Source organism: Dendrobium catenatum, unplaced genomic scaffold (assembly GCF_001605985.2).
Source record: "Dendrobium catenatum unplaced genomic scaffold, ASM160598v2 fragScaff_scaffold_338, whole genome shotgun sequence".
In the NCBI taxonomy this organism is placed as follows: Eukaryota; Viridiplantae; Streptophyta; class Magnoliopsida; order Asparagales; family Orchidaceae; genus Dendrobium; species Dendrobium catenatum.
In genome coordinates this window covers 130,434-146,183 of record NW_021318800.1, presented here as the reverse complement: position 1 = coordinate 146,183, position 15,750 = coordinate 130,434, and the positions used below count along the sequence as shown (strand labels likewise).

Genomic DNA, 15,750 nt, shown 5'->3' with positions numbered 1-15,750 from the left:
AAAGCAAAATCCATCCACCCTCTGCAACAGTTTGTCGAGGTGGATAAATTCGAATAAACTCTAGCTCACAAAGAGCCAAGTGTCTAGTCAAAAATATCACTAGGATCCATTCTCAAACAATCTTTTGCCAGTAAGGACGTGGTACGTGTCCTCTAACCGGCAGTTTCGCCGCCAAATGGCACTGCAGGTAAACGGTTATGACCCGGGGCCCTCTGAACCGAGTGGTTTTGCCGCCAAATGGCACCACAGATAGCGGTTATGGCCAGAGCCAATACGCTCCTTAATGGCGTTAAATCCTTGAGATATGAATCAATAGGATATGATCGATAGGGCACAAAGCCCTCTGTAAGCTAAGGTGGATTCAAATTTGTCCCCTTAGACAAACATTCAACCTCGGTCTACAAGGTCCCCTTGGACGAAGCAACCCATGGCTGCCGACAAGGATCCTTCTGTCAGGTTGGGTCGACTACCTCCTCTGACTAAGTAGACCAGGGATCACGATGGCCCGGGACGACGGAACCATGGGATCTTGATCGGGTCTATCATCCATTCCCCCACCATCTGCTTTAAGTACACGATGGTGAAATTTCTATTTTAAATATCAAACTTTCCAAACATTTCCCAAATCCAAACCCAATTTTCAAATCCAAATTCTACCAATATCCAATCTTTCCAATCTCAAATCCATTGCTGCTACTATATGCCAGATAACACGTATTATATACGTATCTGATTGACGACTAGCCTTAATCGAAAGTTCTCTCTCGTGATCGGGAGGGGTAATTAAGTAATTAACTATAGGGGCTTGCGCCTATAGGAAACCGGCCGAATTTTCGGAGCCCACAGGGAATTATGAATTAGAATTTGAATTTCAAATCTAAACTTAGGGAATGTTAATGTGGAGAGAGAAAAGAAATAGGAAAGGGTTCATAAAGGGGGCCGGCAACATGCTTAGAGAAAGAGGGAGATGGGGAGGGAAATTAATGCTTCTTAATGCATTAATCTAATTTAGGAAAAGGATAATGTTTTCCAATCTAATTTAATTTTAAATTAGATTTGAATTGAAAAACTTTACTAATTTAACTTGGCTAATTTAGGAAAGTTTTTTAATTTCAAATTGGATGAAATCTTTCCAAAGTTATGTAGGCTAAATTAGGTGGTTCTTAATGGTGATTAAAATCAACATTAAGAGGCGAAGAAAGGGCTGGCCGGCGGTGGGATTGGAAAAGGGGAATTTGGCCGGTGGGAGGAAGAATGGAGGGGAGGCCGGCGGTCTAATGGGAGGTGGGAAGGGGCCGGTAGGGGAAAGGTTGTTCGGCAGTTGTGGTAAAGGAAGGGGAAAGGGTGGCCGTCGGGTGAGGGAAATTGGGGAGGCCGGCGGTGAAGCAAGAGGAGGAGGAGGACCACGAGCTCCGGACTCGACCGACGACTGGTGGGCATTTCTTTGCCCACACCTTGGGACTTCACCACTCAAGAACTCACAAACTCTAGAGTGAAAACAAAAATTTTATTTCATTCATCAATAATCCTCATACAAAGATTAAGACCTTATATATAGGCCTTCCAAACAACTAGAAAGATAAAAGACAGAAATGCCCTCAGGGTAACAACTCACAACACATAATAAAGAATGGTAAACGGTAGAACTCAAATAAAATAACTAATACATAACATATATCAAAAATAAAGACTCCTAATCGTAGCCATCAATCTACGATGCTTCCGGCGATAAACATTTTGGAATCTCTTGCTGATGTCCATATCAATTACTCTTAAACCTCTACCTTACGAAAATACAGCACGACTCCAGTGCTAGATGGATGATTCTTTAATTTGCCCTAGGCTGCTAATGAAAGTTACTGATTATAGATAATAGGTTGGTTGCTTTGTGCAGTTTACCATGCAAACCAATGCCAATTGATTCTCTCTCTCTCTCTCTCTCTCTCTCTCATTGATATATTTATCAATTGTTTATTGTCTAATGTTTCACCTTCTTTTGAGTAAATAATCATACTGTTGACACTTCTTAGATTGATTTCTCGATTAAATAGGGGTTTTATGCCTGACCGTGCCATATTTCCTACAGGGATTGGTGAATAATCTGATTACAGCTGGCCATGGGCGTGAAGCAGCATTTGCTGCTGCAGTTTTAGGAGATAATGCACTCATGGAGAAGGCATGGCAGGACACCGGTATGCTTGCAGAGGCAGTCCTTCATGCACATGTAAGTAGAAGTATACCTCAATATCCCTAACATTTTCTTTTATCAATACTGATATATTACTATGAACCCATAAAACTAATCTTGGTTGAGATTTTTGCATCTAATACAAGGTAGTTTTGAGTTTAATGGGGTAGTTAATTACTTCAGAGAAGTGTTTTTTTATAGTTGGGATAATGGATAAGGCTAATGACGATGATGATGAAGGCCATTGTTTTCAGTTAGAATGTCTTCACTGAATCTGTGATGTAGAACGTCTTAATCTAGCTCACAATCCTTGGGTTCCTGTAATTCTTGTGATATTGATTTTTTTATGTAACTTTAGTACGTAAATTGATCTCATATGTTTAGCATTCAGTATTTTATTAAGGCTTCGTTTGGGACAGCTTTCTTCCTGCTTCTTAAAGCGACTTTCTAGAAGCAGTAAAAAAGCTGTCCCAAATGAAGCCTAAGATTGAAAACTCTCTCTGATCCTTCATTTGTTTAGTCTAATCAGCAATTCTCCAAAAATTTAGCTCATCGCTCCCTTTTCTGCCCAGGCCCACGGTCGTCCGACACTGAGGAGCCTAGTCCAGTCATGGAATGAAATGCTGCAGAAGGAACTTGAACACAAACGCACCGTCAAAACCGATGCAGCTGCTGCATTCTTGGCTTCTCTGGAAGACCCTAAGCTGACTACTCTAGGAGAAGCCCCAAAGAAGCCTCCCATTGAAATCCTTCCTCCAGGCATGGCATCCTTATCAGCTCCTCCCCTTACTATTAAAAAACCTGGCTCTGGCCCCCCTCCACTAAGCCTGAACCAGTCTCAGCCAACTAAGCCATTGTTGCTCGAAGCACCATCAACAACAACTCCAACTCCATCTGTAGCGCCCGGAGAACAGCAATCCAACTCAGTGTCAACTTCTGACACTCCAAGCAGTTCAGCTGCTCCGAAGGATGGTACAGAGGCACCACCTCATGAAATACCAGAGACTCCGACAGAACTGAGAGAGGGCTCGCAGATTCCTAAACAGGCAGATTCTTCAGTGACTCCAGCAGGCACAGAGGTTCCTCAGACCCTCAAAGATGTTACAGAGACTTCACATACTCTTAAAGCAGGTATAGATACTCCACAACCAACAGCAGAAGCTCCCGTGTCGTTTCCATCATCCACTGAGCCAGCTGCATTATAGAGAACCTTGTGTATGTATACGATCCTAGTTTTTTTATGACGTCCATTCTACTTTTTTTTTGTTTTTCTACGTTTGTGCTGTAAATTCTTATTCTTGAATGCGGTTGCATTCAATTTATGGGAGAGAGGAATACTTTTCTGAGAGTCTTCAATGCAACTGCCTTGTAATATTTTGTAGGAAACTATATTTGTTGTTTTCTACTTATTGGGCTTCTCAAGGGGTGCAGATTCTTGGTTTGATTTGCGTTAAATTTGGTACGAGGCAGTGACTTGAGGCGCAGAACTGTTTTGGGCAGACAGCATGTTTTACGTTTATGCGAAACAAAAAATCCAAAAAATGTAAATAATGGAATCCAAATCTTCTGTACAATGCCATCGGCTGGGTTTATTTATAATTATGGAGCGGTAGGTCTGCTTTAGGGCATCTCCTACTGAATTGGATGTGCAATTGCATGTTGGCATAAGACACTACTATGACATTGTGTATTTTATATGTTATATAGTGTGCTTATATGACGCATTTTACATGTTGGATGGTATGCTTGCCTAATGCATTTTGCATGTTGGATAGTGTGCCTGGATAATTCATTTACATGTTGCGATGAGCATATGCACAATTTGATTACATGTTAATGTAACACGCTGTCACAACGTCACATATTTTGCATATTAAATGGTATGCTTACATAATGTGTTTTGTATGTAACAATGTACAAGCACTTGGTGCATTTATATGTTAGGTGAGAATGCCCTTAACATATCCACTCATAACATACTGTATGCATTTATGATGTATTTGTATTGTACACTTGCATGCTTTTCGAAGCATCTGCAAAGTGCATATGTATATTCTAAACACATTAGCATGCATTTTAATGCATGAGGGGTATTCTTGAAATATTTAAATATGGTCAGTTGCACGAATGATCATTGTTGAAAAATGACCGCAATTCCATTTAAGGGCGTTATAACGCCTTCTGTCCGCTTATAGGAATGTTGCGGATTTGATAGCATGAAAGCATTTATGTATAAAAGAAATATTGTCTAGTTTACTTTGCCTCCTCTATGTGATCATATCATTCAAGCTAGCTCATAGGAGATATCTATTTAATAGACAATACAAGTAGGTGCCCTTACTTGAAATTAAGCTGCATTGTTCTCCACAAATCTATCATTGTCATTTGCATGCAAGCGGTTTTGTTTAGTATGTGACTTGGCACTACGAATTTCTTGCTTCTGCTTGCTAGTGAGCTTTAGTGTTGCACTACGGGTCACTCGTTACTTCTTGCAAGCAAGTTGTCATGCCATACCAAACTCTATTAATATTGCTTAGGGCAGGCAGTAATCATTCAAAAGCTATTGGTTATCATATGTAGGTGAACTATATTCAATGCAAATCTTCTAACATTGTTTGTAGGTAGGACTGTTATGTGCATTTCAAGTTTACGCTCTCTACTTGTGGACAAGTCATGTTCACCACGAGTTTGTCATTTTAACTTGTATGCTAGCTATTATATACATGATGAGTCATCTGTTGTTTCTTGCAAGTGTTGCTACAAATCACTTGTTGGTTCGTATAGCAAGGCTGTTGTGTGCGCTCAAATATTCTAGTGTTGCTCGTAGGTGCTTGCAGTCATTGCAGATTTCTTAACCTTGTTTGTAGATAGTATGTTGTGTGCACTTCTATGTTTAAAGGGAAGTTGTGAAACTTATTTGCAACTGAATGTCATTGATTGTTAAGTGGACTGATATGAACATTACAAATTTCATGTTGTTCATTTGTAAGTTATGGCATCCATTAAGTGTTTCGCATTATTGCTTGCAACTAGGTAGTTGTATCCCCTGCAATTTCATTGTTTACCAATTATCCTTGCTCACATATTTGTATTTAATCTTTATTATTTTGCATATTACAGTTTATTTCAAGCATTAGGTTCGGTTTCCTGTGATTTTGATTGCAAGTTCGGTTCGCTATAATTTGCTTTAAGTCCTGTTCTCAGTCAATCTGAATTTCGGCAACCTCCCGACGTCTCCACTGCTTAGAATAATTTTTTGGAGTCTAAGCCTGCCCACCACGTCAAGAATAATGTACATGGTCGGTGTCGGTCAATACCATGATCATGATCTTCTACTCCACCATGCCAAAAAAGGCGTGCATCCGTTGCAAGAGTAACTGCTCAAAAAAAATTGCAAAATTTTCCTGTTAGCCTGTAAGTGCATATGGGCTCGTTTCAGTGAATGAAGAGAAGTGGGATGTGTATGTGGGAAATACTGAGCGTTATATATATATATATATATCATGCATTGATTCTCACAGGCTCTCTCATTTCTCGTAATCCTTTATTTGTGAGTATTCATCTCGAAATTAGTATTGTTGTTGCCTTGAAATCCACTCCATTTTTGCATGTACGCTCGTGTAAAGAACCCAAGCAATAATACAGTTGTTCTTAGGTATTTTCGACCTTTTGAACGCAATGTTGAGGACCCACGAACTGATGTTGTTTGGGCAATGTCGCACATCTTCATGTTTGTAAACTTTCGATTTTGACTGTCTTCACTCAATTTGACTGTGGGTGGTCCTCTCTTCGGTAAATTAGATACTCTGATTGTATTGACGCGATCCGTTCGGCGATCGGAGTCCATTTGAGCACTCAAGTGAAGCGTCACACTTGCTGATGACTGCGCTCATCAATCATCACTTTTGTCGCCTTTACTCACTTAGATTGAAACAAAAGCAACTTTCTACTAAAAAATTTTCTAGTTCAAAAAAATTTCATACTAAAAAGTTGTTTTAGAAAGCAGTAAGAAAGTTATTCCCAAATGAAGTTATTACTTTTTAAAATAATTTTTTAGTATAAAAACTTCAGGAATCGATAGCACCGTCGTCTTCCTAGGCTAACTTCTCCAACACCTAACACCTAAAATAGATTGAACTTGCAATCACATTTAATTCCTGGAGCTGAGACTTTCAATTCAAATCTTGTTCCTGAGGAAGTTTGAGTTTACATTTTTTTTATATTATAAAACTACTTAAAAAAGCAGAAGTTTTGTTAGTTTGAGATGGTTTTTTTATTGATTCTTAAAGCAGTTTTTTAGCTACATTCAGAAACAACAAAAAACGGTCCCAAACGAAGCAAATCTCTTAGGAGTTTCTTTGGGGATTATAGCATTACTCAAAATTGTATATTTTTTTCCAAGTAAAATGCATAACAGAGTAATGGGGCAAGCATTAACGATAGAGGACTCGAGAAATGTAATTGGGCATACAAATTCGAACTAACTCTATTCACTATGTGATCTCATACTGATTTTTTTTTTACTCAATTTTAATTTCGAGTCATTCAATTTTATCTTCACCCGAATTAAATTTTATTATTACTTTGGAGCTGAGCTCAATCTACGTAATCAAACTTCGATTGATTTTTACTCTCTTAATATATTTTTTTTATCAAACTAAATATAAAAATGATAAATATATATTTAAAATATCTCAAAATAACTAGCTAATTTAAAAAAAATAAATTAATTAATGATCATCTAGTCTAGAGGTGTAAATGAGTAGAGCCGAGTTCAAGTCACTCCTAACTTGAGCTTGAGCTTGATTAATTAATTAAGTTTAAGCTCGTGCTTAAGTTTTATTCTACAAGTTCGAGCTAGCTCTTTTATTGTGAAAGAGAGAAAATAGTTATGATTTAAAAAATTAATAAAATGGTAATAGAAAGATATTATAAAAAAAATAATAAATAATTTTTTAATATAATAAATTAGAATATGATTTTTAAATTTTTTTTGCATTTTGTATTTAAAATTTTGAATGATATATTTTATGTATATTTTATATTAATATTTGTAAACGAGCCGGCTCATGAGCTTACAAGTCGAGTTACTCAAACTTTTCTCATTAGCTCATCCAGTTCAACTCAAGAGCCATTTATTTAGCTGAGCTAGATCCTACTCATTAGTTGGCGACTTACTCTTCTTTGGGTTTTACATGCATATTATTATATACTATTCTATTTACATATCTAACGCCTAAAAACATTAATATTACATATATATCACTCATAGTTCATTTTCATATCAAATATTAGTGGTATGAATGAAATATATGGATGGTGGGAATGAAATATGAGTGTCATATTTGATATTAAAATAATATGAGTTGGTATATATATAATATTAAAATTTAAAATATTAGTTATATAAATGTATAAAATGTTATGCATGTAATTTTTTTTTTCAAATCAGTAACATAAGTAATTAGATAGAGATTAAGGTCATTTATGCAAATATGCAATTGCTCCAGGCTTTAAAGGAGAAAAAAAAAGAGAGAGGGAGAAAAGCAAAGACGCGAAGAATCTTAAAAGGCTTCCTACTACGAGCAATCTCAACTCGCGGGTGAAAGAGAGGAGGAGATGCACCGAAGAATGGAGTTGCAAAGAAGGCTATTTTCCTCGTTCATCGGTTTAGCCATTGTTGTTTCCGTGGCTGCTGCTCTTCTTTTCCGTTTCTCTTCTATCCTGAGGCCTGACAAACCGGTAATCCCCAACCCTCGCTGGGGTTTTCGATTTGCTTCATAAGCCTCGGTATATAATAGAATTGATTGTGGTAAAAGTTTATTTCTTTGATTCTGAAGAACTAGAAATTTGGAAAAGCACTTTTATTTTCTTGAATTAATTTTCTTTTGTGGTGATCAGAGATTGTGGACGGTGGAAGAACTAGCTCCTTTCAATGGAACTGATGAGAAACTGCCGATATTATTAGGAATTCTTGGGTAATTATGATCTCTTCTTCTTACTCGAACTTTTTTTTTTTTTTCATTTCTGAGAATGATGGGTCTGCTTAGGAATGCAGTTCTGTGTTTGATGTGACAAGAGGGAAGTCGCATTACGGGCCAGGAGGTGGCTACCATCACTTTGCAGGAAGGTTGGTTTCTTATGTAACAATCAACGTAAAATGAATACGCTGAGATTGATTTTACTTTTGGTTATGAGTTATGACTATCAAGGATGTCTATATTATTTATCCTTTCTTGGGTTTGCAAGTTTGCAACTCTTGAAGTAGGATGAACAGTTGGAAAGAGAACATTGTTCTTGTTCTTATTATTAAAATATGCTTGTAGTCTCTCACGAATTGCTATATGAAATTGTCAACATTATGGGGGAAAAAAGCAACCGCATGTTAAAAATGCTTGAGTGATCTGCATGGATCTACATTGTGAAGCATGATAAACTTCTGATGATCTTAATGTTATTATAATTGTATATTCATTTTTTCGATTTCTCTATCTTTTGGTAATTGAAATTTTCCTAGGTATTTGTTTTAGTTGAAACAGCTAAATTATTTAATGTAACGCTTTTATGTAGTTAGAGTTATGACCATGATGATGCTTCTTCTTAGCATTCGTAATTACATTTTTGTATCTTTTTGCTCAATGTTGAAATTTTGTTGTGTTTGCTTTGGCTTCAGAGATGCATCACGTGCGTTTGCTTCTGGGAATTTTACAGGTAAGCTCTTTAGTGTTTTTTGCGGATATTATTATTGTTAGTATTAACATACATGATATCTTCTCTTTTGTATTGCTTTACAAATATTTGTTGAGAGGTTTCGAAAAAAATTTAAGATTATTCAATTGCTCTGTTTGATATATTTTTTAGTACATATTTCTTAATTATTTACTAATTTGCTATTTTTAATTGGCATTAGTTGCCCCTAAAATTTTGATTGAATCCCCCATTCGGTCGCTTCTATCATTATTACTTGTTCTATAGTGGCCTTGTCTTCTTGGAGGCTCCTCCTCTTCTTTACATATCTTGGGTTGCAAAAATTCATGTCCGACCTCTCTACGTTAGGAAGTTGATCCAAGTCAAATTCTAAGAAAGTATATCAATTTAAGATATGACATTATCTAGATATTTTGACCTCATTTTATGAGGACCTTAATATATGAGTTCTTATTTCTCATTGACGCAAACTCTTATGGTTAATTATCATTCTCGGTTGTGGGAGAAATTTTTATATTTAGGCTAGTTATTCGATAGACATTAAATACCTAGTATTTAGTAGTATCATATTTGACGTTTATGATTTGAAATTGACCATCTTGTACTTAAAGAGAATTGTGGGGGAATGATGAAGAACCCAATCAAAATCTCATATCTTGGATTATCACCGTTCTTAGTCCACGTAGTCAGAGGACATAGTCAATCCAACCTGATCGAAGGATCTTTTCGACAACAATGGGTTATTTATCCAAAGGTACGTTGTAGATCAGGGGTGGGTATTTTTCTAAAGGGGTAAATTTGAGTTGACCCTAGCTAACAAAGGTTTTTGTGCCCTATTAAGTATATCCTATGATTTATTACTGAAGTTTTTTTAGCCATTATAAAAATGCGTGCTCTGGTTGTAATCATAATTTAATTGTGCCTTTCGACCGCAAACTGCTTGATCAGAGGGTCTCAATCATAATCATTTATATGTGATGTGATTTGGTGGCAAAACCGCCAGTTAGTGGACACGTCACATTCCTACTGGCTCAAGGTTATTTGAGAATAAATTTTAGCAATACACGTGGCAAGATATTTACTCTTTATGAGTTGAGATTACTTTTAAATTTATCACACTTGAAATACAGTTGCATGGGGTGGATAGATTTTATTTTAAATTACAGTAGATAGATTTCATTTGAAATAATTTCTTAATTTTTATAAATATTAAATTCTTTATTTTATTAGAATTTAAATCCTAAGTAATTAACTTTGAATTATGGAGGTTTTAATTTGAAAGGTTTTCTAAATCATGTTTATATTATTTAGGAAGATCATAATTATTTAGGATGGTTTCCTAATATATGTTTATGCTGATTAGGAATGTTCTATTTTTGTTATAGTGTTCTAGGGCTATTTAAGGAGTGATGCGGACATCCAGCCGTCCATGCCTATCCAAGGAGGAGCTGAAGATCGATGGTCGTGATCATCCTATGTTATCTTAAAATTTTTTTTTTTATTTTAATTATGCATTTTTCATTTTTACCCTTACTTAAGGGTCTAATCTTATGTAAGCTCTAGGGGCATGATCGTTTTATTTTAGTTTCTTTTATTTTTGAGGAGGCCCTTGCTAGTGTAATGATATGATGGATTATTAAGAAAAATTTTACTACACTCTTGTTCTTTAGGGAGAACTTTGGTGAGATCCTTATGGGAGGGAATCGTAGTTTTCACCTGCCGCATGATGTCCGGCTCGTGGCTTGAAGCCCCTTAGCGAAGGGCAACGTATCACCCGTCAATCGTAGGAAACGTCCGAGCTCACGTTTTTTTCTTTGTTTTTGTTTCTTCTTGATTTTCCTAATCGCTACGTCGATCTTCTCTCCAATTCCTCGGTTTCATCCCCTCCTACACACAAACCCGCCGGCCTCTTCCCCCTACTCCACCCAAAATCCAAATTGATCCCCTCCACCTTAGACCGTCGGCTCCCACCAAGCATAGTCGCTTCCCCACACCCAAATTTTACTACTTTCCTAAAATAGTGTTACTTATTTAGGAAGATTTTGAATTTAAATTCAAATCATTTTGAATTTCAAATTATTTCGCTAAATAACTCATTCCATCTTAGGAAACCACTTCAATCTATTCCAATCTGAAATAAATTCAGATTTGATTCAATTCCCCACACCCTAATTTTATTACTTTCCTAAATAGTGTTATTTATTTAGGAAAATTTTGAATTCAAATTCAAATCATTTTGAATTTCAAATTATTTCCCTAAATAACTCACTCCATCTTAGGAAACCAATTCAATCTATCACAATCTGAAATAAATTCAGATTTACTTCAATTCTCCACATTCAATGAACCTAGACACCCTCTCTCCCCAATTCAAATCTTCCCCATTAATTCCTATGCCCATTAATGATCCTCAAATCAATCAATCAGAGCCCAATTAATTTGTTCCCTTAAGGCTGAGATTATTTTCAGACTTATGAATATGTTTTCCTCCCTATTCAAATTCAAATTTACTGGAATTAAATTCCTTTTTCCCCTCCTCCCTATTGCCGGCGACTTCCCCATCTCCTTTCCCTTAAACTAGTTGACCAAGCCCTTATTTCATCCCTCCCAACACCAATTCCTGCAGGTTTTCACATTGCAAGCTTGTTGTCCTGCATACAAAAACCAATCCTTTGATGTCCCGAAGGAGATTAAGTGTTGTCCTGAATGTCTCGTGGCTTCTCCTTGCTGTCCATAATTCCTGTAGGCAGATTTCTCTCTGCTGACCTCAAATTTCAGCGCCAATACTCGCTGTCCTGCTTACTAGATGGCTTTTCCCTTGCTGGCCAGAAAATTCCAGCCAAGATCCTTGTTGTCTAGTCCTCAGGAAAGGCGTCACTTGCTGACTAGAAGCTCCGGTACATCAAATCTTGCTGCTCGTTCTACATCAGGGGGTTTGTCTATGGTTTAGGGTATCTTATTGTGAAGTTTTATATTTTGCTATAGTTGTTTTCTTTGAGGGATTCCTAGCGTCGTCTAGGTTGTTTGGGAGAGCTAAATTACCTCTATAATTATATATCATTTGTATCTTGTTCCCTTATTGAAGTGATAATACAAATTAGAAGATGATCGAGATGTAGTCGATGGCTTCATTGACGATTCCTCGGGTTGAACAAAAGGGAAAGGAAATTCTGGAGCAGATGATGAGAAAGCTCATGGAGATGTGATTCAAAACCCCACCGACTGTTCTAATTGCTAACCCTAATAAATATTGTATTGAGATTCCCTTGTTCGAATCTAAAAGGAAAGAGATCATATGGGAAGAGTTCGATAAAGAGAGTTATTTTCATCAAGATCCACCTACTAGGGCTTTGATAAGGGGTGGATCATGGTTTCTGGATAGGGGGATAGCTAGGAGAGAATTTTGTGGTGGGGTGGTAGGGTGACCAACCACTATTAGAGGCATTTTGGGTAAGGGGAGTGGGCGATCGAAGATGGAGGGGGTCGAGCCGAGCCATGGGGATCAGGTCATGTGAAATGGATGGAAGAAAGGTGGGATTCTAACCTCAATGCACGGGGAAATCATGGAGGGATCACGACAACCACAATACTGGAGGAGGAAGAAGCTATTGGGGCAGTGATAATCATAGGATGAAAAGGTTGAAGGCGCAAATGATTGGGGACAAGTTCTTGGAGAATGTCATCAATAGAGGTGATGTTGCATTGTTCTTGGATTGCATCAAGTTAACTATAGGACCCTTGTTGGCTCTGGCTGCTGCTATACCTCCTGCTAGGATCTCTAGTCCTGTATCTACTGATCCCTCTCCCATTTCAAAGCAAGGAAGTTATTTGCCATCACAGAGATTTCTCCCTAATTCATCTATACCCAATTTTGTGATGTTGGTATCTCCCGCAGCTTCAACAGGAACTTTCGTGGCAACTCCTCTTAGCAGTCACAATATTCACAATGCAACAACTGTCTGCTGTTGGAAGATGTGTTTCAAGAATTGTTCCCAGCTCTTTGCTACCTATTAATGTCTCTATGGTCTTATGAGGCCTAGATTGGATTCGTATCATTTATCATAAGAGGTTTACTGTTGCTATGCACTGCTTTGCTGGAGGCCATGCTCGCTTGCAAGCAACAATGCCACCAAAGGGAGGGCCTGCAGCAGGGGGTTCGTTACCCTGCCCATTGTTTAGGCCTTTCATTATGGAGCATGTTACTCGAGGCTTGAATGCTTTGGAGCCCAATTTTCCTGCGATTACACATTTTGGAGGGCATCTGAGTTAAAGCAATACTTTGCCAAGTTCAGCTCCGTCTCTGTCTGCTAATGGCAATCGTTCTAGTCCTGTTACTGGTGTTAGAATGCTAAGACCTGTCGCAACAATAGCCTTTTAGCAAAATTTGGGATGTCTTTAGGTGTATCTGGGGTTCCCATGCGAATGGCTCAATCCACTGGTGTTCCTGTGCATGTTAGAGGGGAACTGAATAATGTTTTTTTTGGGCTTGAAGATGAGGGAGGTTATGGTGGTGGATGAATCCTACTAACAGCTCTTAAAAAGGTTTTATGTGGAATTCTTAAGTATCTTTGTGTCTTGTGGTTATTTGCATGGTTGCCTAATCTTCTGAAAGAGATATTGGGTTCAATCCAAAAAACTAATGAAGTAGCACGACTAAACTTGGAGCAATAGCAACCAGCCTTGCGGTTTTTTGTTGGCGGGTACGGATTTGCTAAGAGTTACTTCTTTCAAGGCATTAAATATGGTGTTTCAAATTCAAGGAGTCCTTTAGCTTACATACTTTACCATCTTAACCTTGATACAGCAAATGAACCTGTTGGAAGAGCTTTTCTTTCTGTGGGTAAGGCGGCCTAGTTATTTGATGGTCGCTAGGGTCATACTGATGGTTTAGATTTTGAGAAGAAGTACATGGAGCTAACGAAAGGTGCTGCAGACAATTACCACCAATCATGGTGGAAAAGGCATGGAGTAGTCCTTTATGAAGAGATTGGTGCTCTTTGCGTGAAGCATGGAAATTATGATCTTGCTGCAAAGTCATATGCAAAGGTCTGTGCTCTTTATGCTGGAGAAGGATGGCAAGGCTTGTTGGTTGAAGGTCTTCCTAATTTAACAAATTACCAAAAAATCTTAAATGATCAGTGTTGACCTTTCTAAAAAAAAAAAAAAAAAAAGAAAGAAAATAAAAAAATCCCATACCTTCTCTCTGCCTCTCCCACGTCGCCCGTCGCACTCCGCTCTCACGTCGACGCCGCATCCTCCACGTCGCACGATCTCCTCCTCAGGACGTTAAAAGGGCCGAAGGAAGGGATTCGACGGGCTGATTTCCGCTCTCTGATCCCAAATTCTCTAAGTCTCTCCCTCTCTCGTGTTTGCTCGAGCTCGCTCACTCGACGACTTCCCTTTCCTGTGCGAACGGAAGTTATGACATTTTGATCCGAAGCAGGGACGGGAGCTCGCCAATCGTGAGATCGCACGTGTTGACCCTCATGATATACCCAAAGGAAAAGAAGAGAGGAGAAAGCAAACTGAAAATTCCGTGTACATACCTTTGCTCCGTTGGATCCAGAAATCCCGCTCAAAACCCGCTGAAATGTCAGCTATTCGGCGCTGGCAGAGATGATTCGCGTCTCCTCGCGCAATTTCTGCTTAAATCCCGCAAAACTAGCCTCGATCGTCGCTCTTCGACGCCTTTAAAAGCCGAATGAACGAAGCCTTCAGGGAACGATTCGCTACCTGCTCTCTCCCGATACCTCTGTTCTTCCCACGCGACTCCACACACGACTCTCCCTCTCAATTCCGAAGTCGACGCCAACATCCCATGATCTCCTCCAAGCCGAGAGAGAGAGAGATAGAGAGAGAGAGAGAGAGAGAGAGAGAGAGAGAGAGAGAGAGAGTTAGTTATGATTAATCAAAAATCATAATTAATTATGTTAATTAAATATAAATAATCATAATTAATTATTCTAATTAATTTTAATTAATAATTAATAAATATAATTAATTAGAGATGATTATAATTAATTAGTTAACTAATTATAATTAATTAATATTAATTATAATTAAAAAGAAAGAAATTCTTGCCCTTCTCTCGCCTCGATCCTCGAGCCTTCATCGACTCCTCCCCACCGGTCTTCAAGGTATAATTTCTAAACTTAGGCTTCCGTCCTCGGCGTGTATGACGAGCTGGTAGACCACCTAAGCATGCCTCTGTTGAGCGTGGTAGGAGGAAATCTGATTCGATGCCGACGATAAGGTGGACAGTCGCCTCCCTTCTCGCTCTCTTACCTCGACATGTGTGTCGAGCGTGGTAGGAGGGAATCCGGTCCGACACCTACGACGAGGCGGACAGTCGCCTCCCCTCTCGCTCTCTTACTTCGACATGCGTGTCGAGCCGGCGGACCACCTAAGCATGCCTTTAGTGAGCGTGGTAGGAGGACATGTGTGTCAAGTCTGTGTTCCACCTATGCGCTCCTTTATTGAGCGTGGTGGGAAGGGCAACTGGCGCGACACCTACGACAAGGTAAGCGAGCGACTCTCGCCCTCCTGCTTCGATGTGTGCACCGAGCCGGCAAACCACCTAAGCACGGCTTTGGTGAGCGTGGTAGGAGGGAAACCGGTTCAACACACATGGCGAGGCCAGGCGATCCTGGTGTACCCTTTTCTTTGCGCGGCCGGAATAATTTATAAGTACCCCCGGGCGGGGGAAAAACAAATTGCTCTTTTCTTGTAACAGGTACCGTCAAAGACCCTATGCACGCCTTTGTTGCACATGGTGGGGAGAAAAATCACGGCCGAGGTGTCCTCGAAAGAGGACACCTACCATGCACGCCTTTATTGGTCGTGGTGGGAAGGCC

The 15,750-nt window shown here is 38.8% G+C and overlaps 2 protein-coding genes across 2 annotated transcripts in view; both read left to right on the top strand.

Annotated features, from left to right (window-relative positions):
- LOC110100712 overlaps positions 1–3,618 on the top strand; it is a 50,253-nt gene extending 46,635 nt beyond the window's left edge. The window contains exons 20-21 of the mRNA XM_020828347.2: positions 2,087–2,224; positions 2,761–3,618. Coding sequence (XP_020684006.1) covers positions 2,087–2,224; positions 2,761–3,393 — 771 coding nt within the window. The 3' untranslated portion in view covers positions 3,394–3,618. The remainder of the gene's footprint in view (positions 1–2,086; positions 2,225–2,760) is intronic.
- A 4,097-nt stretch (positions 3,619–7,715) lies between these two features.
- LOC110100719 (membrane-associated progesterone-binding protein 4) overlaps positions 7,716–15,750 on the top strand; it is a 23,144-nt gene continuing 15,109 nt past the window's right edge. Inside the window, exons 1-4 of the mRNA XM_020828358.2 lie at positions 7,716–7,930; positions 8,090–8,166; positions 8,247–8,318; positions 8,862–8,899. Coding sequence (XP_020684017.1) covers positions 7,808–7,930; positions 8,090–8,166; positions 8,247–8,318; positions 8,862–8,899 — 310 coding nt within the window. The 5' untranslated portion in view covers positions 7,716–7,807. The remainder of the gene's footprint in view (positions 7,931–8,089; positions 8,167–8,246; positions 8,319–8,861; positions 8,900–15,750) is intronic.